Raw genomic sequence first — 27,219 nt, 5'->3', positions numbered from 1 at the left:
GTCCTACGGCGTAGCAGCGACGGCGTAGGTTCCGCGTCGGTTTTCATTTATACTTGTGCGTCGCCGTCCGCGTCGACGTGCAAACACACGCGAAACCGCTGGTTGGCAGTAATCACGCGTGTAACCACAGTAGCAGCAGAAGTCGTCAGAGAAGAAGAAGCTAAGCAAGTTAACCCACAAACGAAGAAGAAATAGCAACTTGTTGTGTATAATTTGAGAAGACCAGGAATGATGGAAGTAAATAAACAGCGACTTATGTTGCAGTTTGAGTTAAATCACTCCTCAACTTGGCTCATCTTTGTTTTCACCGTCTCAAACGGAAATACCTATGACGCAGTTTTTTTACCTGACGGGAGGGGTTCTGGTGGACCAATCACAGCGCTTACGGTCCGCGTAGAGCCGACGCGCTGTTACAAATTTTGTGAGGTGCGCGTCAGGCTACGCAGAGCTACGCACAGGCTACGGATAGCCTACGCCGTAGCTACGCCGTAGGACCTACGCACGACTATAAATCGCCCTTAACAGCGCGTCGGCTCTACGCGGACCGTAAGCGCTGTGATTGGTCCACCAGAACCCCTCCCGTCAGGTAAAAAAAAACTGCGTCATAGGTATTTCCGTTTGAGACGGTGAAAACAAAGATGAGCCAAGTTGAGGAGTGATTTAACTCAAACTGAAACATAAGTCGCTGTTTATTTACTTCCATCATTGCTGGTCTTCTCAAATTATACACAACAAGTTGCTATTTCTTCTTCGTTTGTGGGTTAGCTTCTTCTTCTGTGACGACTTCTGCTGCTACTGTGGTTACACGCGTGATTACTGCCAACCAGCGGTTTCGCGTGTGTTTGCACGTCGACGCGGACGGCGACGCACAAGTATAAATGAAAACCGACGCGGAACCTACGCCGTCGCTGCTACGCCGTAGGACCTATACGCACGACTATAAATTCTCTCCAGTACAGCAGGAGGCGCTCTGCAGCTCTTTAGTCCGCCGATAAACCCACTAAAGAAAGAAAGAAAGAAAGAGCTCGCGTGTGATGTGTTTGGCCCTGTCCCAAATGGCGCACTTCATGTGGACTTTCGGTCTCGTGGCCTTAAATTGCGCGTTCTCGCTTAGTCTACGAGTCCGTAGGGTGTCCCATCTGTCATTTTTACGCTTTGAAGTGTGCTCATCAGCGCCTCCTTTGCCCCCTTGATGCGGTCTTCAGCGAAGCCCGCACTGCAGCAGGCTTCGCGCACTTTGCCAACCCAGAAGTCCTTGCGAAAGGGCAATCGAACCAATCAGACGACGGAAGGGAGGAGTTCACACTGACGGGCAACTTCTCTACCTATTTTCCGGTGTGATGCTTGAGTCTGTCCCAAAATACGACTCCGGTGCACCCACGTGGACTCGCATCAAGGGTCCCTTAAGTCTGGACTACGTGATGTCATCAAAGTGTGGACTCTGAGGAGGACCACAAGTCCGGAGTGTGCCATTTGGGACAGGGCCTATGTGACCGAATATAGTGCAGTAAGGTGTAAGTCCAGTAGATGGCAGCAATGCAAATTTTTTGGATGCCGGCTGCCGTAAAATCTCAAAGAAGAAGAAGAAGTGTTTGTGTATCCTCAGTGTTTTTCTCTCTTCAGTGTTTTATTGAGTGTAAACAGAGTCTTGTCTCTGTGTATTTTAGTGTTGATGATGAGATGGATGTGATGTGCTGTAAATCAGGAACTGATCAGGGCTTACAGGAGGAGGAATCTACTGATCAAACCTCCACAGAGTCTCTGGATTCTGTCTGGAACGCTGGAGAACAGCAGCAGATCCTGCAGACCAAACTCAAGATGTGTTCAGTCAAACTCATCGACTGCAAGAACCTCATGATGAAGATCAAAACTGAACCCACAGAAATAAAAACTGAACCCACAGCAGATGAATATGAAGACAATCATAATGATGAACATGATTTTATTCTGTCAGGTATGTCTCGTCAATTATTGTTGTATTTTTACAACTTTATTTGTAAAGTTTTTTTATGTGTGTTTCAATGCCATTTTGGACCTCTGATAAGATTTCATAAGTTTCAGCTTTAAAGTTGTGCCAGAGATTGACCCAAAATATTTTAAAAAGAGCATCCAAACTTTATCTGACACCCTATATGCATTATGCAATGAGTTCTGTTTTGCTTTGTGCTTTTATTTTGCTGTTGTTGAAGGAAGCCAGTGCATAGTAACATTTAAAGAAGTATTGGATGCATTAACAAATATGACATTTAATTAAAGGGGCCATGACATGAAAATCTGGCTTTTTCCATGTTTAAGTGCCACAATTGGGTTCCTAGTGCTCAGGGTGTAGATTGTTGGGGGGAGGTAACCCCCCAATATTCAAATCTGTCAGTTACAACCCCCCAAAATAACTGTAATATGGAGTCATATATATATATATATATATACACACACGGCAGTGTTCATTTATCTATTGCATTTAATATTATGACTTTCTTCATCATTTTATTATTACATTTTCCAGATAAAGAGACAGTCTATAAGAAATTAGAGACACAAAAATTTTTACCAAAGTAAAAATAATGATTTGGTCTTCATGATAAACAATATTTTAACTTTGTTTCAATGTAATTTTTTATCTTGGGCTGAAGAAGTATTTTGATTGATATTAAATTAAAATTTTAAGTTTCAAATCAAAAATATAGTTTGAGAAAACTAATAAATTTAGCTGTAACAAATAACAGCAATTTTTTTAAGTTGATCCAAAGTATATTTTTTTCAGTGTAATTCTTTGAGATGCATAGCAAGCATCATTGGATGATTTATCGGTCCATCCCTTACAGAATCTGAATTCATCCTTCTTTACATAAATAAAAGTGAATTTAATTGTTTCATGTTTCTTTCAGATGTAAAGACTGAATCATGTTTAAATGGAGAAGTAACGTCCTCAACATCAGAAGAGCGACTGACTGCACAAACTCTTTCCTGCATCACTGGTGGAGAGACATTGAGCTCACAGAGACATTTAGAGAGAAAACACACAGAACATGAACATCATCTGAAGAAACACACTAATGAGAGACCGTATCAGTGCCGTGAATGTGGAAAAACCTTCAGGGATTCATTCTCTCTAAAGTCACACCAAACACTACACACTGAAGAGAAACCCTTTCAATGTTTACACTGTGATGAACGTTTCAGTCATAAATCTCATCTGATAGTCCATGAGAGAATTCACACTGGAGAGAAACCTCATCACTGTAGTGTTTGTAGGAAGAGTTTTATTCAACGTCACCATTTAGTTTCACATCAGAGAACTCATACAGGTGAAAAACCTTACAAATGCTCTCACTGTGGGAAGATGTTTGCTTATTCAGGTTCCTTAAAAGTCCATGAGAGAATTCATACTGGAGAGAAACCTTACGTCTGCTCTCATTGTAGAAGGAGTTTCTCACATCACAATGCCTTTAGAATCCATAAGAGAATTCACACTGGAGAGAAACATCATCACTGTGATGTTTGTGGGATGAGTTTTTATCAACGTGTCAATTTAGTGAATCATCAGAGAATTCATACAGGAGAAAAACCTTACAAATGCTCTAAGTGTGAGAAGATGTTTACTCAGTTAAAACACTTACAAATCCATGAAAGAGTTCACACTGGAGAGAAACCTTATGTCTGCTCTCATTGTGGAAAAAGCTTTTCTGATCCATCTTATTTTAGAGTCCATGAGAGAATTCACACTGGAAAGAAACCTCATCACTGTAGTGTTTGTGGGAAGAGTTTTAATCTACGTGATTATTTAGTGAAACATCAGAGAATTCATACAGGTGAAAAACCTTACAAATGTTCTCTGTGTGAGAAGACATTTACTCATTCAGGTCACTTAAAAGCTCATCAGAGAGTTCATACTGGAGAGAAACCTTACGTCTGCTCGATCTGTGGAAAGAGATTTGCTCATTCTGGAAGTCTTCAGAATCATCAGAAGAAACATACCGACACAAACTACATCATAGTGTCTTAAAGTTTTTACTGCTGTGTTGAATATTCCCTCTTTCGCCAGACAAATCAACAAGTTGACCAATAAGATCTGAGTATTATGTCGCGTTCCCCAATCAAAAATGTGAGACGGGGCGCTACAGCACACAAAACTATATTGACAGAGTGTGTAAACACGCCATTGAAACAAATCAAATTGATTTCATTTATATAGTGCTTTTCCAACACAGCTCTACATTAATTATTATAAAAAATAAAAAGAGCTGCAAGTGCACAAAGAAACATTCAGCTATTGTTGGGCAATCAGCATTTTGGCAGCATTAGGATGGGCATCACATCAAACTGGAATTAAACCTGTCCATTTCAGATGTCCTCAGAGAGCTAAAGACACCAAATGACTGAACCCACAGAGAACTATTTTCTAAAAGAATTTTGATAAAAGTCAACATCTGAAAACTTTCTCAAAGAGTTCACATCTACCTCAAAGACAACCAACCCACTTTACAGCGACAGAAGAGTCACTTCACCAAGATTATTGTGTTTCTCTTCTCACAATCTCTCTCTCATCGTCAATTATTCCTTATGAATTAAATGTTGAATTAATATGTCATTTACTCTCTCCTTTTGTATGATTGATCAATACATTATATTGCTTGAATTTGACTTGGAAATATTTTGTATTATTAACATTTCTTATAATTGATTAATGTGTTTTATTAGTTGAATTGATTTTTTTATTGTCATCTTGCTTACCTGGCTAATAAATTGTAACGTTTGGAAAGTAAATTTGAGGAATAATTTTTTACTGTAAATCCATGATGGAGTCTAAACCGGGATAAAAAATTGTCATGATCCTGTCAGCCTTGTTTTTTTACTCGTTTCTTTTGACAAGATCATTGTAGCCCTTATTGTTGTCTTGCTTTTGTGTGGAGAGTCACGTGCCTGTTTTGTGTGCCTCATGTTCTCCTGTCTTTAGTCTTGACCCCTCCCCTTGTTTCCTTGTTAATTATTCATTATAAGTTAACGCCCTTAACCTGTGTGTCCTCATTCCCTAGTTTAGTTTTTCCTATTTTATGCCCTTGTGTCTGCTGTCTTGTGCTGGATCATTGTTTATCTTTCAATGACTTGTGTGTTCCTGTCTTGTCTCAGCCCTGCTTAGTGTCACGTTACATTATGTTATATTATTTGGATTATTGTAATTGTTTGCGCTGTTGAGGGTGTTTTCGGTAATATTAAGTCTTTTTTAAGAGCTGTCTGCAACTGTGTTCCATCCATTCCTACACAATAGAAAATTTCTTCTAAATTACATCTTTTTCTTTTTTTTTATTGTTCAATCACAATAAACTATTACTAGCTACATTTTCCAGCTACATTCAATGTTATTTCGACATTGCATAATTTACAATAACAGTTTATTGCTGTACTAACACATCTGCAAAGGTATTGAATAATAAAGCAATTTTCATGTGTAAGTTTTTCAGACAGTCCCAGACTAAAGCTGTCTTAGCCCAAAACACCTTGAACTTACATCTTAAAATATATCTGTGGCTTTGTTTTGTGTCAAGATGCACACCAGTAATGTTTTTGTAAGGTGTGTTTGTAAAACTATTTAAATGCCCTAAGGCCTACTGAGTTTTAATTCACGTTATACAGTCACTGGACAGGGGTCAAAATAATTTGGCTAACCCTGATAAACTACTTTGCAAAATAACATGAAGTTTGCAAATGACCTCTTATTTAACTCTTTGTATTCTTTAAGCTTTGTATTATTGCAGTTTAAGTTGTTTAGTCAGAACATGTGGTGTAAATGAAATATATCTGTTTTAGGGATTCTGTTTTAAGAGCATCTATAAATATATAAGCGGTGTCTAAAGAGCAACATTCTAAGTTACCTTTTCCAACTCATTGAGACTTCATCAGTGAAAGAGAATATAAAAAATGATACAAGGTGCACCCATCATATTTATACTTCCCAATGTTGACATATGAGGTAAAGACTGTATTCCATGATGCTGGATCTTTACATTTGATTACAAATAAGCATTGTGACAGCCATACCTTCATGTGAGATGAAGTGTTGAGTGTCTTCTCTCTCCAGTACAGCAGGAGGCGCTCTGCAACTCTTTAGTCCGCCGATAAACCCACTAAAGAAAGAAAGAAAGAGCTCGCGTGTGATGTGTTTGTTTATCCTCAGTGTTTTTCTCTCTTGAGTGTTTTATTGAGTGTAAACAGAGTCTTGTCTCTGTGTATTTTAGTGTTGATGATGAGAGATGAGATGTGTTGTAAATCAGTAGGAACTGATCTGTCCATGCTGGATATTGATGATTTCATCACAGAAATCTCTCAGCTGAAGAAAAGAGGTGGCGTTACTGGAGACAAAGCTGAGGTTAAGAGGAGATGAAGGACTGAAGAGAGAGGTTTGTACAGCTTAAACATCCTTTACCTGAATCAGACAACATCAAATCATTTCTAATCTTACTCTGTGTGTGTTTGTTGTGAATCTTCCACACAGGACTCCGAGCTCAGTCTGACTTTACTCTGTTATACTGAGTCAAAGCCCACAGACGCTCAGGACACTACAGTGTGTGACAGTAATCAGGGCTTACAGGATGAGGAATCTACTGATCAAACCTCCACAGAGTCTCTGGATTCTGTCTGGAACGCTGGAGAACAGCAGCAGATCCTGCAGACCAAACTCAAGATGTGTTCAGTCAAACTCATCGACTGCTCGAACCTCATGATGGAGATCAAAACTGAACCCACAGAATCAAAAACTGAACCCACAGAAATAAAAACTGAAACTACAGATATAAAAACTGAACCTACAGCAGATGAATATGAGGACAAACACCGTGATGGTCATGATTTTATTGTGTCAGGTATGTTTCCTCAATTTTTTATGTTTTTTTTTTACCATTTTAAACCTCACATGTTGTGGGCCCACACAAATTGTTTATGTAGCTCTATGAGTGTAGTTTACATATATTCATCACCTTTAGAGAAGAAATTGACAAAGTAAGAATTTTGTAAAATGTCACGGACCCACAGATGAAACCAAGTTGTTAATACATATTATATAACACTTAATATCTAGTGACGTAGCCAAAACGTTTTTTCATGGGTGGCCAGATAAGACCCAGTGATTATATGGGGTGGCCAAAAAGTACATTCTACAAAAATTTGTGACATACACCCTGCAAAAAATACAGCATGAAGTTAAAAGAACTTGGTCAATTCAAACTCTATTTAGAGTTTTGGCTTGTGAAAAGTTGACAACTAAGAAAAAATGTGGTTTCACTTAAATATTTAGGGTAAAGTAAGAAAAATATATGTGTTAATTTGACAAATTTCTGTGTATTTTTACAGTGCACAAATTATTTAAGTTAAACAATTTATAGAATACAAAAGAAGGAAAAGGTATGGTGATAATTTCTGAATAAAATTTTTATTAAAGGTCACTAGCAAATAACACTAATTTTACTGACCTAATCATCAGATTAGTGCTGAACTTAATGCTTGAGTTTTAATTTTACTGCTATGAACTAGATGCTCAGATCAGCTTTAATTTCACATTACCCTGTTATTTAAAGGAATATTCCATTTTCTTAAAAGAAAAATCCAGATAATTTACTCACCACCATGTCATCCAAAATGTTGATGTCTTTCTTTGTTCAGTCGGGAAGAAATTATGTTTTTTGAGGAAAACATTGCAAGATTTTTCTCATTTTAATAGACTTTAATAGAGCCCAAAAATTAACACTTAACTCAACACGTAACAGTTTTTTTCAACGGAGTTTCAAAAGACTATAAACGATCCCAAACGAGCCATAAGGGTCTTATCTAGCAAAACGATTGTCATTTTTGACAAGAAAAATAACAAATATGCATTTTTCATTGCATGGGTTGTGTGGGTCAATCAAAAGAAGGTCCAGATTCTATTGGGGTACGGGCGTGTTTGTTTAGGTGATTTCAAATGTCAACATTCAGGGCTCGAGACTAACTTTTTCCACTGGTTTCACTGGGGTGCCTAACAAAAGTTAGGTGCACCAAAATGTTTTACCGCATCGCATTAAACGCAGCAGTTTTACAAGCACCCAACCCTGTTTACTCGCACGAGGACACTGGCATCCTAAAGAATTCTTTATTTACATGAATTCAAAGTTACTGTTAGTTTAAATGTACTTACCTTAAAAAAACTATACGGCATTAAAAAGCATTTAGACTTAAAGGGGCAATAAGTAGGATTTTAAGTGTTTTATTAATCAAAAAATCTATGTCTTCATTCATAAATATGTTTTCTTTGGTGTCAAATGACCTTTGGTGTATATTTTGTCCCAATCTTATAAAGTGTTAAAAAGTAACACTGAAGCAGAATTAAAAGCTCTGTTATCCTCTTTCTCACCATCTCTGTCTGAAACATAAAACTGCATTTTACATCTTACTAGTAGAATCATTTTCTTACTTTAGGTTTATCTGTTTATTTATTTTCATTTAAAGTCACCACTATTGTGATCAGTGTTTGTTTTAGTTGAACTTGACTCTTGACTCTGCTCTTGTTCCGCCTTATAGCAGTCAAAAAACTGAACAAGGTAGGAGTCAAGAGTCAAGTTCAACTAAAACAAACACTGATCACAATAATGATGACTTTAAATGAAACAAAATCTAAACCTAAAGTAAGAAAATGACTCTACAAAACAGATGTAAAAAGCAATTTTAGGTTTCAGACAGAGATGGTGAGAGACGGGATAACAGAGCTTTTAATTCTGCTTCAGTATTACTTTTTAACACTCTGTAAGATGGGACAATATATACATCCAGCAGTGTTTATTTAACTCTGGGGATATTGCTGTATGAGGGCTTCCTGGGGGCTAAGTGAGGGCTGCCTTTGCAGGGCCAGCGCTAAGGGGCCAATGTTTCGCCAGTGAGCAAACCTGCGCTGGGCCTTTAGGCTATGCCCATACATGGCCTTCGTAGGCTTACTTGCAGGGTAATGTGCTTGTTGTTGAACCAAAGGGAGACTTTCAGAGACAGAGTTGTAGAGACTCTTAATTGGTGCAACCTAATATTTTTTTAATGCTCACCATTGAGAAATCAGGGCACATGTGCAACCAAATTGGTCGCACTTTCGAGCCCTGATTCATTGGCTTTCAGAGGTTGCGCACCCCGCCTTTAAATTAAAACCGGCTCTGTGTTCATAGGGGTACTAACACTGAGGTAGGGATCCTCAAATTTATAAAGTCATCTTATGAGCCCTGAGTAGGAAAACAACAAGCTAAATTTCATGTTAAGCCTTTACCATAGTGAACTATTATATAGAAAATGTGGTTTTAGGTATAAACTCAACAGTAAACAGTGCTGACAGCTGTCTTTTGTTTATGTGTGAATATAGAAAAAGATACAGCATCTGAATTCATCTTTCTAGTGTAAATAAAATTGTAAAAGTGAATTTAATTGTTTCATGTTTCTTTCAGATGTAAGGAGTGAATCATGTTTGGATGGAGAAATAATGTCCTCAACATCAGAAGAGCGACTGACTGCACGAACACTTTCCTGCATCACCGTTGGAGAGACATTAAGCTCACAGAGACATTTAGAGAAGCATAAGAGAAAACACACAGATCAGAAACATCATCTGAAGAAATACACCAATGAGAGACCCTATCAGGGCAGTGAATGTGGAAAAACCTTCAGGAACTCAGGTCATTTAAAATCACACCAGAATATTCACTCTGAAGAGAAACCCTTTCAATTTCCAAAACATTTCAGTCATAAATCTCATCTGATAGTCCATGAGAGACTTCACACTGGAGAGAAACCTCATCACTGTAGTGTTTGTGGGAAGAGATTTAATCAATGTAAATATTTAGTGATTCACCAAAGAATTCATACAGGACAAAAACCGTATAAATGCTCTCAGTGTGAGAAGACGTTTGCTCATTTAACTTCCTTAAAAGCCCATCAGAGAATTCACACTGGAGAAAAACCTTACAAATGCTCTCATTGTGAGAAGACGTTTACTCAGTCAGGTCACTTAAAAGCCCATGAGAGACTTCACACTGGCGAGAAACCTTACCAATGCTCTCAGTGTGGAATGAGCTTCACTTATTTAAATTCTTTTAGAGTTCATCAGAGACTTCATACTGGTGAAAAACCTTACAAATGCTCTCATTGTGAGAAGACGTTTACTCAGTCAGGTAACTTAAAACTCCATGAGAGACTTCACACTGGCGAGAAACCTTACCAATGCTCTCAGTGTGGAAAGAGCTTCTCTGATCCATCTCAATTCACTGTTCATCAGAGAGTTCACACTGGAGAGAAACCTTACGCCTGCTCTCAATGTGGAAAGAGCTTCTCTAATCAATTATCTATTAAAGTTCATCAGAGAGTTCATACAGGAGAGAAACCTCATCACTGCAATGTCTGTGGGAAGAGTTTTAGGCAACAGGCTACCTTTATAAAGCACCAGAGAACTCATACAGGAGAAAAACCTTACAAATGCTCTCAGTGCGAAAAGGCGTTTGCTCAGTCAGCTTCTTTAAAAGTCCATGAGAGAGTTCACACTGGAGAGAAACCTTATCACTGTAATGTTTGTGAAAAGAGTTTTAATCGACATCACAGTTTAGTGAGACACCAGAGAACTCATACAGGTGGAAAACCTTACAAATGCTCTCATTGTGAGAAGACGTTTGCTGAGTCACGTTCCTTAAAAGTTCATGAAAGAGTTCATACTGGAGAGAAACCTTACGTCTGCTCGATCTGTGGAGAGAGATTTGCTTCTTCAAGAAGTCTTCAGAATCATAAGAAGAAACATACTGAAGAACAAACTACACTGAGATCATCATAGTGTCGGTGCAATAACATGCAAAAAAATAATTGATTTCTAATAATTGATTAAAGATGACATAGAATGATTGAACGGGGTATTTATCCTTGTTCTGTGATGTGACATTTAGACAAATTATTTTTGTTTGGGTCTGTAATGCCTTAGAAGTTTCCTAAAAACCTCTCTCAGATAGCTCTATTAGGGTGGGGGATTTTAAACAAGTGGTTTTGCCTCCCCCTACTGGCTTAATTTGCAATCTCATTACTGATTGGCTGACTTTGCTGGTACTCAAAAAATGTTGCCAATTATTTTAAAGTGGAGGGGCAGTTAGATGCCTGTGATGTCATATAAGCATCAGTTTTTCAGATTGGGCCGTTTTCTGGCTGACATTTCAAAAAGAGGAATTTCTATGAGACTGAGATGTTGAGCATGTCTATCACTTTTTTATGTTTGTGAATGCGGGTAGACTACCATTATTCAACAAAAAAAAGGGAAAAATGTTTTTTTATTCTCTGTCCCCTTTAAGGGAAAACGTCATGCTGCAATGCATGCTGGGTATTATAAAATGGTTAGTTCCATTCCTTGATTCTGATTGGTCAATAGGTGTGCTTTATTCACGATAAAACACGGCTATGACCGCTTCACCCAACGGTTCTGTTTATCACTGCGCCCTTAGCAACCACACGTATCGGTTTGTTGTTTTTATTTGAGCTTTCATGCATATTACACATTGGAACACATTTTTGTTCACGGTCAGGGACAATTTTTTCTACCATAAGGAATGGCTTTTATTGATTTAACTTCATGAAAGTTGCTCTAATATTTTTTTTACTTTAATATTGTGTAGTAACCGTTTTATAAAAGCAATAAGGTACTTGAGGCAAGTGCTGTATTGTGAATAAGTAACGGCTGAACTGCGCTTCGCGTCGTTCCTAACAACACCCTTCAGCCGTTACTTATTCACGATACAGCACAGCCTCTCGTACCTTATTGCTTACTTAACAAATTCCAAATCTCACCCAGGATGCCCAGAATGCACTGCGGCATGGATAAATAATGAACGTCTTACAATTTTATTTGTCACCATGTTGAGATTCAAACTTTGGTTCTTAATGTTTGTACGTCCCAAATGTACAGCGGTTAATGTTTGTCCAAAGCTTCTAAAACTCCTTTGAAACTTTCTTAGAACTTTTTTCTGTTAGCTATGATTCAGTTTTTTGTATGATTGATCAATGCATTTTATTGTTTAAATTTGACTTTGGATTACTTCGTATTATTGACGTGCTTATCTTGCTAATAAATTCCAATGTTTAGAAAGTTAATTTAATATATCCTTTGTTAACACAAATCCATGATGAGGATTGAGGAGACATATCGCCATGCCTTTTTTATTTTATTTAGTTGGTGGATAATTTACAGGGTCAATCATTTGTGCATTGACTACCTTTATTTATATGGACTGATGAACTCTTAACTAGTTGTATCAAGCAGAGTTGTGTGTGTGTGTGTTTGTTTAAGGCTGGATTTTGTTGACAGAAAAGTAAAAGTAACTATGTCTCTTTTTTTTAAAAATCCTGTTTAGTCACAGTAAACTATTGGTAGCTACATTTTCCAGCTACATTCAATGGTATTTCTACATCACATAATTTACAACAACAGTTTATTGCTGTACTAACACAGCATCTGCAAAGGTATTGAATAATAAAGCAATTTTCATGTGTAAGTTTTTCAGACAGTCCCAGACTAAAGCTGTCTTAGCCCAACACCTTGAACTGACATCTTAAAATATATCTGTGTCATTGTTTTGTGTCAAGATGCACACCAGTAATGTTTTTGTAAGGTGTGTTTGTAAAACTATTTAAATGCCCTAAGGCCTACTGAGTTTTAATTCGCGTTATACAGTCACTGGACAAAATAATGTGAACACTTTACTATGGGGTCAAAATAATTTGGCTAACCCTGATAAACTACTTTGCAAAATAACATGAAGTTTGCAAATGACCTCTTATTTAACTCTTTGTATTCTTTAAGCTTTGTATTATTGCAGTTTAAGTTGTTTAGTCAGAACATGTGGTGTAAATGAAATATATCTGTTTTAGGGATTCTGTTTTGAGAGCATCTATAAATATATAAGCGGTGTCTAAAGAGCAACATTCTAAGTTACCTTTTCCAACTCATTGAGACTTCATCAGTGAAAGAGAATATAAAAAATGATACAAGGTGCACCCATCATATTTATACTTCCCAATGTTAACATATGAGGTAAAGACTGTATTCCATGATGCTGGATCTTTACATTTGATTACAAATAAGCAGTGTGACAGCCATACCTTCATGTGAGATGAAGTGTTGAGTGTCTTCTCTCTCCAGTACAGCAGGAGGCGCTCTGCAGCTCTTTAGTCCGCCGATAAACCCACTAAAGAAAGAAAGAAAGAGGTCGCGTGTGATGTGTTTGTGTATGCTCAGTGTTTTCCTCTCTTGAGTGTTTTATTGAGTGTAAACCGAGTCTTGTCTCTGTGTATTTTAGTGTTGATGATGGATGTGATGTGCTGTAAATCAGTAGGAACTGATCTGTCCATGCTGGATATTGATGATTTCATCACAGAAATCTCTCAGCTGAAGAAAGAGGTGGCGTTACTGGAGACAAAGCTGAGGTTAAGAGGAGATGAAGGACTGAAGAGAGAGGTTTGTACAGCTTAAACATCCTTTACCTGAATCAGACAACATCAAATCATTTCTAATCTTACTCTGTGTGTGTTTGTTGTGAATCTTCCACACAGGACTCCGAGCTCAGTCTGACTTTACTCTGTTATACTGAGTCAAAGCCCACAGACGCTCAGGACACTACAGTGTGTGACAGTAATCAGGGCTTACAGGATGAGGAATCTACTGATCAAACCTCCACAGAGTCTCTGGATTCTGTCTGTAACGCTGGAGAACAGCAGCAGATCCTGCAGACCAAACTCAAGATGTGTTCAGTCAAACTCATCGACTGCTCGAACCTCATGATGGAGATCAAAACTGAACCCACAGAATCAAAAACTGAACCCACAGAAATAAAAACTGAACCTACAGCAGATGAATATGAGGACAAACACCGTGATGGTCATGATTTTATTGTGTCAGGTATGTTTCCTCAATTTTTTATGGTTTTTTTTTACCATTTTAAACCTCACATGTTGTGGGCCCACACAAATTGTTTATGTAGCTCTATGAGTGTAGTTTACATATATTCATCACCTTTAGAGAAGAAATTGACAAAGTAAGAATTTTGTAAAATGTCACGGACCCACAGATGAAACCAAGTTGTTAATACATATTATATAACACTTAATATCTAGTGACGTAGCCAAAACGTTTTTTTTCATGGGTGGCCAGATAAGACCCAGTGATTATATGGGGTGGCCAAAAAGTACATTCTACAAAAATTTGTGACATACACCCTGCAAAAAATACAGCATGAAGTTAAAAGAACTTGGTCAATTCAAACTCTATTTAGAGTTTTGGCTTGTGAAAAGTTGACAACTAAGAAAAAATGTGGTTTCACTTAAATATTTAGGGTAAAGTAACAAAAATATATGTGTTAATTTGACAAATTGCTGTGTATTTTTACAGTGCACAAATGATTTAAGTTAAACAATTTATAGAGTACAAAAGAAGGAAAAGGTATGGTGATAATTTCTGAATAAAATTTTTATTAAAGGTCACTAGCAAATAACACTAATTTTACTGACCTAATCATCAGATTAGTGCTGAACTTAATGCTTGAGTTTTAATTTTACTGCTATGAACTAGATGCTCAGATCAGCTTTAATTATTTCACATTACCCTTTTATTTAAAGGAATATTCAATTTTCTTAAAAGAAAAATCCAGATAATTTACTCACCACCATGTCATCCAAAATGTTGATGTCTTTCTTTGTTCAGTCGGGAAGAAATTATGTTTTTTGAGGAAAACATTGCAAGATTTTTCTCATTTTAATAGACTTTAATAGAGCCCAAAAATTAACACTTAACTCAACACGTAACAGTTTTTTTCAACGGAGTTTCAAAAGACTATAAACGATCCCAAACGAGCCATAAGGGTCTTATCTAGCAAAACGATTGTCATTTTTGACAAGAAAAATAACAAATATGCACTTTTCATTGCATGGGTTGTGTGGGTCAATCAAAAGAAGGTCCAGATTCTATTGGGGTACGGGCGTGTTTGTTTAGGTGATTTCAAATGTCAACATTCAGGGCTCGAGACTAACTTTTTCCACTGGTTTCACTGGGGTGCCTAACAAAAGTTAGGTGCACCAAAATGTTTTACCGCATCGCATTAAACGCAGCAGTTTTACAAGCACCCAACCCTGTTTACTCGCACGAGGACACTGGCATCCTAAAGAATTCTTTATTTACATGAATTCAAAGTTACTGTTAGTTTAAATGTACTTACCTTAAAAAAACTATACGGCATTAAAAAGCATTTAGACTTAAAGGGGCAATAAGTAGGATTTTAAGTGTTTTATTAATCAAAAAATCAATGTCTTCATTCATAAATATGTTTTCTTTGGTGTCAAATGACCTTTGGTGTATATTTTGTCCCAATCTTATAAAGTGTTAAAAAGTAACACTGAAGCAGAATTAAAAGCTCTGTTATCCTCTTTCTCACCATCTCTGTCTGAAACATAAAACTGCATTTTACATCTTACTAGTAGAATCATTTTCTTACTTTAGGTTTATCTGTTTATTTATTTTCATTTAAAGTCACCACTATTGTGATCAGTGTTTGTTTTAGTTGAACTTGACTCTTGACTCTGCTCTTGTTCCGCCTTATAGCAGTCAAAAAACTGAACAAGGTAGGAGTCAAGAGTCAAGTTCAACTAAAACAAACACTGATCACACTAATGATGACTTTAAATGAAACAAAATCTAAACCTAAAGTAAGAAAATGACTCTACAAAACAGATGTAAAAAGCAATTTTAGGTTTCAGACAGAGATGGTGAGAGACGGGATAACAGAGCTTTTAATTCTGCTTCAGTATTACTTTTTAACACTCTGTAAGATGGGACAATATATACATCCAGCAGTGTTTATTTAACTCTGGGGATATTGCTGTATGAGGGCTTCCTGGGGGCTAAGTGAGGGCTGCCTTTGCAGGGCCAGCGCTAAGGGGCCAATGTTTCGCCAGTGAGCAAACCTGCGCTGGGCCTTTAGGCTATGCCCATACAGGGCCTTCGTAGGCTTACTTGCAGGGTAATGTGCTTGTTGTTGAACCAAAGGGAGACTTTCAGAGACAGAGTTGTAGAGACTCTTAATTGGTGCAACCTAATATTTTTTTAATGCTCACCATTGAGAAATCAGGGCACATGTGCAACCAAATTGGTCGCACTTTCGAGCCCTGATTCATTGGCTTTCAGAGGTTGCGCACCCCGCCTTTAAATTAAAACCGGCTCTGTGTTCATAGGGGTACTAACACTGAGGTAGGGATCCTCAAATTTATAAAGTCATCTTATGAGCCCTGAGTAGGAAAACAACAAGCTAAATTTCATGTTAAGCCTTTACCATAGTGAACTATTATATAGAAAATGTGGTTTTAGGTATAAACTCAACAGTAAACAGTGCTGACAGCTGTCTTTTGTTTATGTGTGAATATAGAAAAAGATACAGCATCTGAATTCATCTTTCTAGTGTAAATAAAATTGTAAAAGTGAATTTAATTGTTTCATGTTTCTTTCAGATGTAAGGAGTGAATCATGTTTGGATGGAGAAATAATGTCCTCAACATCAGAAGAGCGACTGACTGCACGAACACTTTCCTGCATCACCGTTGGAGAGACATTAAGCTCACAGAGACATTTAGAGAAGCATAAGAGAAAACACACAGATCAGAAACATCATCTGAAGAAATACACCAATGAGAGACCCTATCAGGGCAGTGAATGTGGAAAAACCTTCAGGAACTCAGGTCATTTAAAATCACACCAGAATATTCACTCTGAAGAGAAACCCTTTCAATTTCCAAAACATTTCAGTCATAAATCTCATCTGATAGTCCATGAGAGACTTCACACTGGAGAGAAACCTCATCACTGTAGTGTTTGTGGGAAGAGATTTAATCAATGTAAATATTTAGTGATTCACCAAAGAATTCATACAGGACAAAAACCGTATAAATGCTCTCAGTGTGAGAAGACGTTTGCTCATTTAACTTCCTTAAAAGCCCATCAGAGAATTCACACTGGAGAAAAACCTTACAAATGCTCTCATTGTGAGAAGACGTTTACTCAGTCAGGTCACTTAAAAGCCCATGAGAGACTTCACACTGGCGAGAAACCTTACCAATGCTCTCAGTGTGGAATGAGCTTCACTTATTTAAATTCTTTTAGAGTTCATCAGAGACTTCATACTGGTGAAAAACCTTACAAATGCTCTCATTGTGAGAAGACGTTTACTCAGTCAGGTAACTTAAAACTCCATGAGAGACTTCACACTGGCGAGAAACCTTACCAATGCTCTCAGTGTGGAAAGAGCTTCTCTGATCCATCTCAATTCACTGTTCATCAGAGAGTTCACACTGGAGAGAAACCTTACGCCTGCTCTCAATGTGGAAAGAGCTTCTCTAATCAATTATCTATTAAAGTTCATCAGAGAGTTCATACAGGAGAGAAACCTCATCACTGCAATGTCTGTGGGAAGAGTTTTAGGCAACAGGCTACCTTTATAAAGCACCAGAGAACTCATACAGGAGAAAAACCTTACAAATGCTCTCAGTGCGAAAAGGCGTTTGCTCAGTCAGCTTCTTTAAAAGTCCATGAGAGAGTTCACACTGGAGAGAAACCTTATCACTGTAATGTTTGTGAAAAGAGTTTTAATCGACATCACAGTTTAGTGAGACACCAGAGAACTCATACAGGTGGAAAACCTTACAAATGCTCTCATTGTGAGAAGACGTTTGCTGAGTCACGTTCCTTAAAAGTTCATGAAAGAGTTCATACTGGAGAGAAACCTTACGTCTGCTCGATCTGTGGAGAGAGATTTGCTTCTTCAAGAAGTCTTCAGAATCATAAGAAGAAACATACTGAAGAACAAACTACACTGAGATCATCATAGTGTCGGTGCAATAACATGCAAAAAAATAATTGATTTCTAATAATTGATTAAAGATGACATAGAATGATTGAACGGGGTATTTATCCTTGTTCTGTGATGTGACATTTAGACAAATTATTTTTGTTTGGGTCTGTAATGCCTTAGAAGTTTCCTAAAAACCTCTCTCAGATAGCTCTATTAGGGTGGGGGATTTTAAACAAGTGGTTTTGCCTCCCCCTACTGGCTTAATTTGCAATCTCATTACTGATTGGCTGACTTTGCTGGTACTCAAAAAATGTTGCCAATTATTTTAAAGTGGAGGGGCAGTTAGATGCCTGTGATGTCATATAAGCATCAGTTTTTCAGATTGGGCCGTTTTCTGGCTGACATTTCAAAAAGAGGAATTTCTATGAGACTGAGATGTTGAGCATGTCTATCACTTTTTTATGTTTGTGAATGCGGGTAGACTACCATTATTCAACAAAAAAAAGGGAAAAATGTTTTTTTATTCTCTGTCCCCTTTAAGGGAAAACGTCATGCTGCAATGCATGCTGGGTATTATAAAATGGTTAGTTCCATTCCTTGATTCTGATTGGTCAATAGGTGTGCTTTATTCACGATAAAACACGGCTATGACCGCTTCACCCAACGGTTCTGTTTATCACTGCGCCCTTAGCAACCACACGTATCGGTTTGTTGTTTTTATTTGAGCTTTCATGCATATTACACATTGGAACACATTTTTGTTCACGGTCAGGGACTATTTTTTCTACCATAAGGAATGGCTTTTATTGATTTAACTTCATGAAAGTTGCTCTAATATTTTTTTTACTTTAATATTGTGTAGTAACCGTTTTATAAAAGCAATAAGGTACTTGAGGCAAGTGCTGTATTGTGAATAAGTAACGGCTGAACTGCGCTTCGCGTCGTTCCTAACAACACCCTTCAGCCGTTACTTATTCACAATACAGCACAGCCTCTCGTACCTTATTGCTTACTTAACAAATTCCAAATCTCACCCAGGATGCCCAGAATGCACTGCGGCATGGATAAATAATGAACGTCTTACAATTTTATTTGTCACCATGTTGAGATTCAAACTTTGGTTCTTAATGTTTGTACGTGCCAAATGTACAGCGGTTAATGTTTGTCCAAAGCTTCTAAAATTCCTTTGAAACTTTCTTAGAACTTTTTTCTGTTAGCTATGATTCAGTTTTTTGTATGATTGATCAATGCATTTTATTGTTTAAATTTGACTTTGGATTACTTCGTATTATTGACGTGCTTATCTTGCTAATAAATTCCAATGTTTAGAAAGTTAATTTAATATATCCTTTGTTAACACAAATCCATGATGAGGATTGAGGCGACATATCGCCATGCCTTTTTTATTTTATTTAGTTGGTGGATAATTTACAGGGTCAATCATTTGTGCATTGACTACCTTTATTTATAAGGACTGATGAACTCTTAACTAGTTGTATCAAGCAGAGTTGTGCGTGTGTGTTTGTTTGTTTAAGGCTGGATTTTGTTGACATGGGGCGGCCCAATCACAGGCGTCAAATGTCTGTGTTTTGTCAGCAGTCATCGTGTAAGTGCATATAATGTTAATTACTTTATATTTAGTTTATACAGTGCACTCTGTAAAGTTCGGGACAAAGACATTTCTTCTTGATTTTCCTCTGTACACTACAGTTTTAGTTAATCAAACATTTCACACACGGTTAAAGTGACATCCATAGATTTTATTATGGCATATTTCAGGGCATGCTAATGTTTGGGGAAATGATTTACAGATGTTTGTGTTTAACCCATATTGTGTTTAACTACTGCATGTATGAGATGCTCTCAGAGTCAAACTTGGATAGAAATTACTTACAGAAAAGTAAAAGTAACTATGTCTCTTTTTAAAAAAAAATCCTGTTCAGTCACAGTAAACTATTGGTAGCTACATTTCCCAGCTACATTTAATGGTATTTCTACATCACATAATTTACAACAACAGTTTATTGCTGTACTAACACAGCATCAGCAAAGGTATTGAATAATAAAACAATTTTCATGTGTAAGTTTTTCAGACAGTCCCAGACTAAAGCTGTCTTAGCCCAACACCTTGAACTGACATCTTAAAATATATCTGTGTCATTGTTTTGTGTCAAGATGCACCAGTAATGTTTTTGTAAGGTGTGTTTGTAAAACTATTTAAATGCCCTAAGGCCTACTGAGTTTTAATTCGCGTTACACAGGCACTGGACAAAATAATGTGAACACTTTACTATGGGGTCAAAATAATTTGGCTAATCCTGATAAACTACTTTGCAAAATAATACGTTTGCAAATCACCTTTATTTAACTATTTGTATTCCTTGTGTATTTTAATTGGAACCTTAGAATTTTTGTTATGGTTTGTATTGTGACAGCCATACCTTCATGTGAGATGAATTGTTGAGTGTCTTCTCTCTCCAGTACAGCAGGAGGCGCTCTGCAACTCTTTAGTCCGCTGATAAACCCACTAAAGAAAGAAAGAAAGAGCTCGCGTGTGTTGTGTTTGTGTATCCTCAGTGTTTTTCTCTCTTGAGTGTTTTATTGAGTGTAAACAGAGTCTTGTCTCTGTGTATTTTAGTGTTGATGATGGATGAGATGTGTTGTAAATCAGTAGGAACTGATCTGTCCATGCTGGATATTGATGATTTCATCACAGAAATCTCTCAGCTGAAGAAAGAGGTGGCGTTACTGGAGACAAAGCTGAGGTTAAGAGGAGATGAAGGACTGAAGAGAGAGGTTTGTACAGCTTAAACATCCTTTACCTGAATCAGACAACATCAAATCATTTCTAATCTTACTCTGTGTGTGTTTGTTGTGAATCTTCCACACAGGACTCCGAGCTCAGTCTGACTTTACTCTGTTATACTGAGTCAAAGCCCACAGACGCTCAGGACACTACAGTGTGTGACAGTAATCAGGGCTTACAGGATGAGGAATCTACTGATCAAACCTCCACAGAGTCTCTGGATTCTGTCTGGAACGCTGGAGAACAGCAGCAGATCCTGCAGACCAAACTCAAGATGTGTTCAGTAAAACAGATGGACAGTGGGAACCAAACGGAGATTAAAACAGAGCCCACAGAAATTAAAACTGAACCCACAGAAGAGGAAGATCACACTGAGGAAGATGAAGACAATCATGATGAGGAATATACTGATCAAACCTCCACAGAGTCTCTGGATTCTGTCTGGAACGCTGGAGAACAGCAGCAGATCCTGCAGACCAAACACAAGATGTGTTCAGTCAAGCTCATCGACTGCACGAACCTCATGATGAAGATCAAAACTGAACCCACAGAAATAAAAACTGAACCAACACCTGATGAATATGAAGACAATCCTAATGATGTTCATGATTTTATTCTGTCAGGTATGTCTCCTCAATTATTGTATTTTTTTACTATTTTTGACACTGACTGTTGCAGGCCCACAATATTTTTTTATGTAGCTCTAAGAGTGTAGTTTATATTCATCCCCTTTTTGAGGAGAAAATGGCAGAGTGAGCATTTTTTTAAATGTCAAAAGCCTACAGGGAACCAAGTTAATATTTATGCAAACACAACATGTGACACTAATATGCTACTCTAAACCAATAATCTTTACAAACTTTAAATCAATGGAAAGCTCTAAAAATTTATTTTTTGTGTTTATAATGCAGTGATAATAATGTATTCTTTTTCACAAGAGTATGTAGCAAACAATGACACCAACTGTCCTTTGTTTGGTAAAAAAAAGTTAGAGAAAGTAAAAGTTATTTACTTAAAATTTGAATCAATCAGTTTTGTAGGGTTTGCACGATTTTTGAGAAACGCTTTGAAAAAGGAAGTCAGGTTGATTACCAAAATAAACTAGTAACCAATCAGCAGTAAGGGACGTGTCTACTAACCGACATCATTACCTGGGTTGCGTATTTGTGGGGCGGGTCTATCAAAATAAAGTCCAGATTCTAATGAGTTAGGGGCGTGTTTGTTTAGGTGATTTCAAATGTCAACATTGGCTTTCAGAGATCACGCACCGCGCCTTTAAGAAAGCTGTTTGGCCGATTGACCAATATAAGGTCGATATAAATGTTATTACCGTAAATAATAGAGAAACAGAAATTTGGTAAAACTAAATTAACATTTGTTATGCATAACATTTATAAATATGTCTTGTAAATATGTTACTTTAAAAGGGTATAATTAATGTGGATCTGACATCTTACGGTATTGTTTAAATAAGTGTATTGAACTTTTATGATGTTGTGAGACAACATAAAATCATGTAAAAAGTGAATAATGATTGGTCATTTTATTGTCTGCCAAACTTTGGCTTTAACTGAGTGACACTGATTGTATTTTCATTACAAACAACACATTTATGTAATAGAGAAATTTACTGGCAGATTTAAAAGATTTATTAACTACGATATGAAATACACACAACAACTAACTACACATACAAATGAACAATAAACATGAAACATAGAGAGAGAGCAAGCATGGAAAATTAAGAGAGTAAAAGAAGGGCAATATCACTATAGACTTTACTTCTGCACAAACAATCAGAACCTCTAAGAATCGCCTTAATTAAGGGGTAATAACTTAGTACAGCGAATGAATAAACGATACTTGCGTTGGCTTTTGTGAGGTGTGTGTGGGCGTCCAGCTGCATGTGCACGTAAGAGTATGAGGCTGTTTACACTTGGCATTAACATGCGTTTTCGTCGATTCGTTCACAAGTGGACGACGTTAATGCCAGGTGTAAACGGTGTTCAAAACGTTTTGAGCTCGTCCACTTTCGACCACTTTCAACCACATTCAGAGGTAGTCGAAACCCCTTTCGTTCGGATTGCTTTTGTGGTGTAAACGCACATGTGGTTGAATTTGTTCTAACAGCCACATGCGACCACCTTCTCTCCGCCCATTTATCTAATCTGAGGTACTGAACACAATGTTTTACATCTTTTCTGACTTCTGGTGCGAACCAGAATCATCATCACTTCTTCAACCCAACCACACCCATACTTGGCTTTGGTTTAGTCCACATTAGCTTTAGTTCCTACAGAAGTCAGATGGGGCCAGCATGGAACCCGGGTGCAAGACCAACTTGGGGCCCATATTGCAAGCCCAAAAAATGTAGCAATCTCATTACTGATTGGCTGACTTTGCTGCCACTCAAAAAATGTAGCCAATTATTTTAAAGTGGAGGGGCAGTTAGATGCCTGTGATGTCATAAGCATCAGTTTTTCAGATTGGGCCGTTTTCTGGCTGACATTTCTAAAAGAGGAATTTCTATGAGACTGAGATGTTTAGCATGTTTAGCACTTTTTGTATGTTTGTGAATGTGGGTAGACTACCATTATTCAACAAAGACAAGGTAAAAATGGTTTTTCATTCTCTGTCCCCTTTAAGCCTTTCCCATAGTATACTTTTATAAGAAAAATGTGGTTTTACGTATAAATTCAGTAAAATACAAAACTATTTGATTAATTTGATGTGCAATGACCCAGCTATAATAACAGGACTGAAAGCTGTCTTCTGTCTCTGTGAATATAGAAAAAGATACAGAATCTAGGGATGGGACAATAAATGCTAATATAAACTAATAATTCCTGTCCGATAATTATTTTAAATCGCACAGCTGATATTATCAACAACTATTTCATGTACTACGGCTTTTGATAAGTAAGTCCTTATCAATCTGAAATCACTGTTAGTTTGAGTCGTTTATAACATGTATTTGAAATAGCAACACTCTTCAAACATAATCCTTATTTATATTCTTTATTATTATGAAAATACCTTAAAAGGTTTGAAGAACAGCTATATAAATATACACTTAAGGAGATGCATGTGTGTAAATGTTTCTGCACAAGACTGCCCTTTGGCTATTGAATGTAGTGCCATTTCACCATAATTCTTTTGAGATGCATAGCAAGCATCATTGGACAATTTATTGGTCCATCCCTAACAGAATCTCAATTCATCCTTCTTTGTGTAAATAAATGTGAATTTAATTTTTTCATGTTTCTTTCAGATGTAAAGACTGAATCATTTTTGGATGGAGAAATAATGCCCTCAACATCAGAAGAGCGATTGACTGCACAAACTCTTTCCTGCATCACCGATGGAGAGACATTGAGCTCACAGAGACATTTAGAGAGAAAACACACAGAACAGAAGCATCATCTAAAGAAACACACCAGTGAGCGACCGTATCAGTGCCGTGAATGTGGAAAAACCTTTAAGGATTCATTCTCTCTAACTTCACACCAAACACTACACACTGAAGAGAAACCCTTTCAATGTTCACACTGTGATAAACGTTTCAGTCATAAATCTCATCTGATAGTCCATGAGAGAATTCACACTGGAGAGAAACCTTACCTCTGTCATGTTTGTGGGAGGACTTTTAATCTACCTCAATATTTAGTGTCACACCAGAAAGTTCATACAGGTGTAAAACCTTACAAATGCTCTCACTGTGGGAAGACCTTTGCTTATTCAGCTTCCTTAAAAGTCCATGAGAGAATTCATACGGGAGAGAAACCTTACGTCTGCTGTCACTGTGGAAAGAGTTTCTCAGATCACAATGCCTTTAGAGTCCATCAGAGAGTTCACACTGAAGAGAAACCTCATCACTGTGATGTTTGTGGGAAGAGTTTTAATCATCGTGTCAATTTAGTGAATCACCAGAGAATTCATACAGGTGAAAAACCTTACAAATGCTCTCAGTGTGAGAAGATGTTTACTCAGTTAAAACACTTAAAAGTCCATGAGAGACTTCATACAGGAGAGAAACCTTACGTCTGCTCTCATTGTGGAAAAAGCTTTTCTGATCCATCTTATTTTAGAGTTCATCAGAGAATTCACACTGGAGAGAAACCTCATGACTGTAATGTTTGTGGGAAGAGTTTTACTCAACGTGATTATTTGGTGTCACACCAGAGAACTCATACAGGTGAAAAACCTTACAAATGCTCTCAGTGTGATAAAACGTTTGCTCAGTCAGTTCACTTAAAAGCTCATCAGAGAGTTCATACTGGTGAAAGACCTTACAAATGCTCTCAGTGTGAGAAGACGTTTGCTCAGTCAGGCCACTTAAAAGTCCATCAGAGAATTCATACGGGAGAAAAACCTTACGTCTGCTCGATCTGTGGAGAGAGATTTGCTGCTTTTAAAAGTCTTCAGAATCATCAGAAGAAACATACTGACACAAACTACATCACAGTGTCTTAAAGTTTTTACCGCGGTGTTGAATATTCCCTCTTTTGCCAGACAAATAAACAAGTTGACCAATAAGATTAGATTACTTTATTGGTCCCGAAGAAAATTTGTCTTGGACAGAAGGCTGCCACATAACACATACAATTATAGTATAATAACAAGAAAAACCACAATACACACAAGAGAGCCTTACCACAAGATCTGAGTATTATGTCACGTTCCCGTCACGTTCAAGCCACTGCTGTAAATAAAAAAATGTGAGACGGTGGCGCTATAGCACACAAACTGTATTGACAGAGTTTGTAATCACACCAGTGAAACAAATCAAATTGATTTAATTTATATAGCGCTTTTCCAAAGTAGCTGTTCATTAATTATTATTATTATGAGGATTTTTATTATTATTAAAAAAAATAAAAAGAACTGCAAGTGCACAAAGAAGCATTCAGCTATCGTTGAGAAATCATCAATATGGCATTATGAGGATGGGCATCACATCAAACCGGTCTATCTCAGATGTCCTCAGAGAGCTAAAGACCAACATCAAATGACTAAACCCACAGAGAACTATTTTCAACATGTGAGAGTCAACATCTGAAAACTTTCTCAAAAGAGTTCACATCTACCTAGCCCAAAACACCTTGCACTGACATCTTAAAATATATTTGTTATTGGACAAAATAATGTCAACACTTTAGTCAAAATAATTTGTCTAACCCTGATAAACTACTTAAATAAGTTTGCAAATGACCTCTTATTTAACCCTTTTGCAAAATAAGTTTGCAAAAGACCTCTTATGTAACCCTTTCTCGTCTCTAAGCTTTGTATTAGTGCAGTTTAAGTTGTATTCAGCAGGCACATGGCTTCTCCTACCACTGCTATGCTGATGACACCCAAATCATTTCACCCAGACGCACCAAAGCAGCACGCATTACAGCCTGCTTAGCCGATATATCGGCTTGAATGAAAAAACACCACCTCCAGTTGAACCTTGCGAAGACTGAGCTGCTTGAATTTCCTGCAAAACCCAAGATAAAGCATGCACTGTCCATTCAACTGGGCAACACAACCATAACTCCTTCCAAAACTGCCAGAAACCTTAGTGTAATCTTTGATGACCGACTGTCCTTCACTGAGTACATTGCAAAGACTGTGTGATCATGTTGATTTGCATTATACAATATCAGGAAGATATGGCCCTTCCTTACAAAGCATGTTGCACAACTCCGGATCCAGGCCCTGGTAATCTCTAGGTTGGACTACTGCAATGCTCTCCTTGCACAGAGCATCAAACCACTCCAACTGGTTCAGAATGCAGCAGCCCGATTAATCTTCCAAGAGCACAAAAGGGCTCATGTAACGTCGCTCTTCATCTCTCTACACTAGCGCATGTCAGGTATAAGTCACTACTGCTCACTTAAAGAACTTTCACTGGGACTGCACCGGCATACTTTCACACTTTCCTGCATTCCTACACCCCATCCAGGACCTTACGTTCAGCAAAGGAGCGGCGCCTTAACTTACCTTCACATATGGGCACTAAATCACGTTTCCCCTCATTTTCCTTCACTACTCCCAGCAGGTGGAATGATCTTCCTTTAGGAGTCCGATCAGCCACATCTCTTGTTACATTCAAAAAACAAAAACTCATCTTTTAAAAAAATACTTGAGAAATTGGAACTGACTGCCGACACGCCTCTTTTATCTTATAAAAAACTTTATCTCTCAACGAGTATTGTTTCGGAATTGTGAAAACTTGTAACTTGGTATAAGCACCTCTTGTATAATTGTCTCCTTATGACAAATCGCTTGATTGCTTTCTTATCTTTGTAAGTCGCTTTGTATAAAAGCATCTGCTAAATGCTTAAATGTAAAATGAGTCTGTACGTGTGGTGTCAGTGAAATGTATCTGTTTAAGGAATTCTGTTTCAAGAGCATCTACATAAAAGCAAAATTGTAAAGTGCAACAGTCTTAAGTTGCCATTGTGATTCATGAAAACTTATTAAGATTTCATCAGTGAAAGAGAATACAAACAATTATACAAGGTGTACCCATCATTGTGTCAGCCATTACACCATGAAGAAACATCA

General features: G+C 37.4%; 1 protein-coding gene across 1 annotated transcript; it reads left to right on the top strand.

Annotated features, from left to right (window-relative positions):
* The first annotated feature begins 1,600 nt into the window (after positions 1-1,600).
* LOC135750638 (uncharacterized) lies at positions 1,601-27,100 on the top strand. The gene is made up of 10 exons (XM_065269585.2): positions 1,601-1,954; positions 9,450-10,821; positions 12,004-12,013; positions 13,238-13,486; positions 13,582-13,927; positions 16,525-17,896; positions 19,461-19,467; positions 20,373-20,657; positions 20,753-21,290; positions 23,939-27,100. Exons 1-10 carry the CDS (start codon positions 1,681-1,683, stop codon positions 25,138-25,140), a joined length of 5,655 nt encoding a protein of 1,884 aa, XP_065125657.2. The 5' UTR covers positions 1,601-1,680; the 3' UTR covers positions 25,141-27,100.
* Positions 27,101-27,219: the final 119 nt, after the last annotated feature.

The sequence above is a fragment of the Paramisgurnus dabryanus genome, chromosome 4, assembly GCF_030506205.2.
Source record: "Paramisgurnus dabryanus chromosome 4, PD_genome_1.1, whole genome shotgun sequence".
NCBI lineage: Eukaryota > Metazoa > Chordata > Actinopteri > Cypriniformes > Cobitidae > Paramisgurnus > Paramisgurnus dabryanus.
The sequence above is the reverse complement of the archived record's forward strand: the minus strand, read 5'-3'. Positions and strand labels throughout refer to the sequence as shown.

Excerpts from the sequence above, each read along its gene's own strand:
- LOC135750638 (XM_065269585.2), top strand. The coding sequence starts at position 1,681 with ATGGATGTGATGTGCTGTAAATCAGGAACTGATCAGGGCTTACAGGAG. Across the intron at positions 20,658-20,752 it reads ATGAAGGACTGAAGAGAGAG|GACTCCGAGCTCAGTCTGAC; the intron begins GTTTGTACAGCT and ends TCTTCCACACAG. Across the intron at positions 21,291-23,938 it reads TCATGATTTTATTCTGTCAG|ATGTAAAGACTGAATCATTT; the intron begins GTATGTCTCCTC and ends TGTTTCTTTCAG.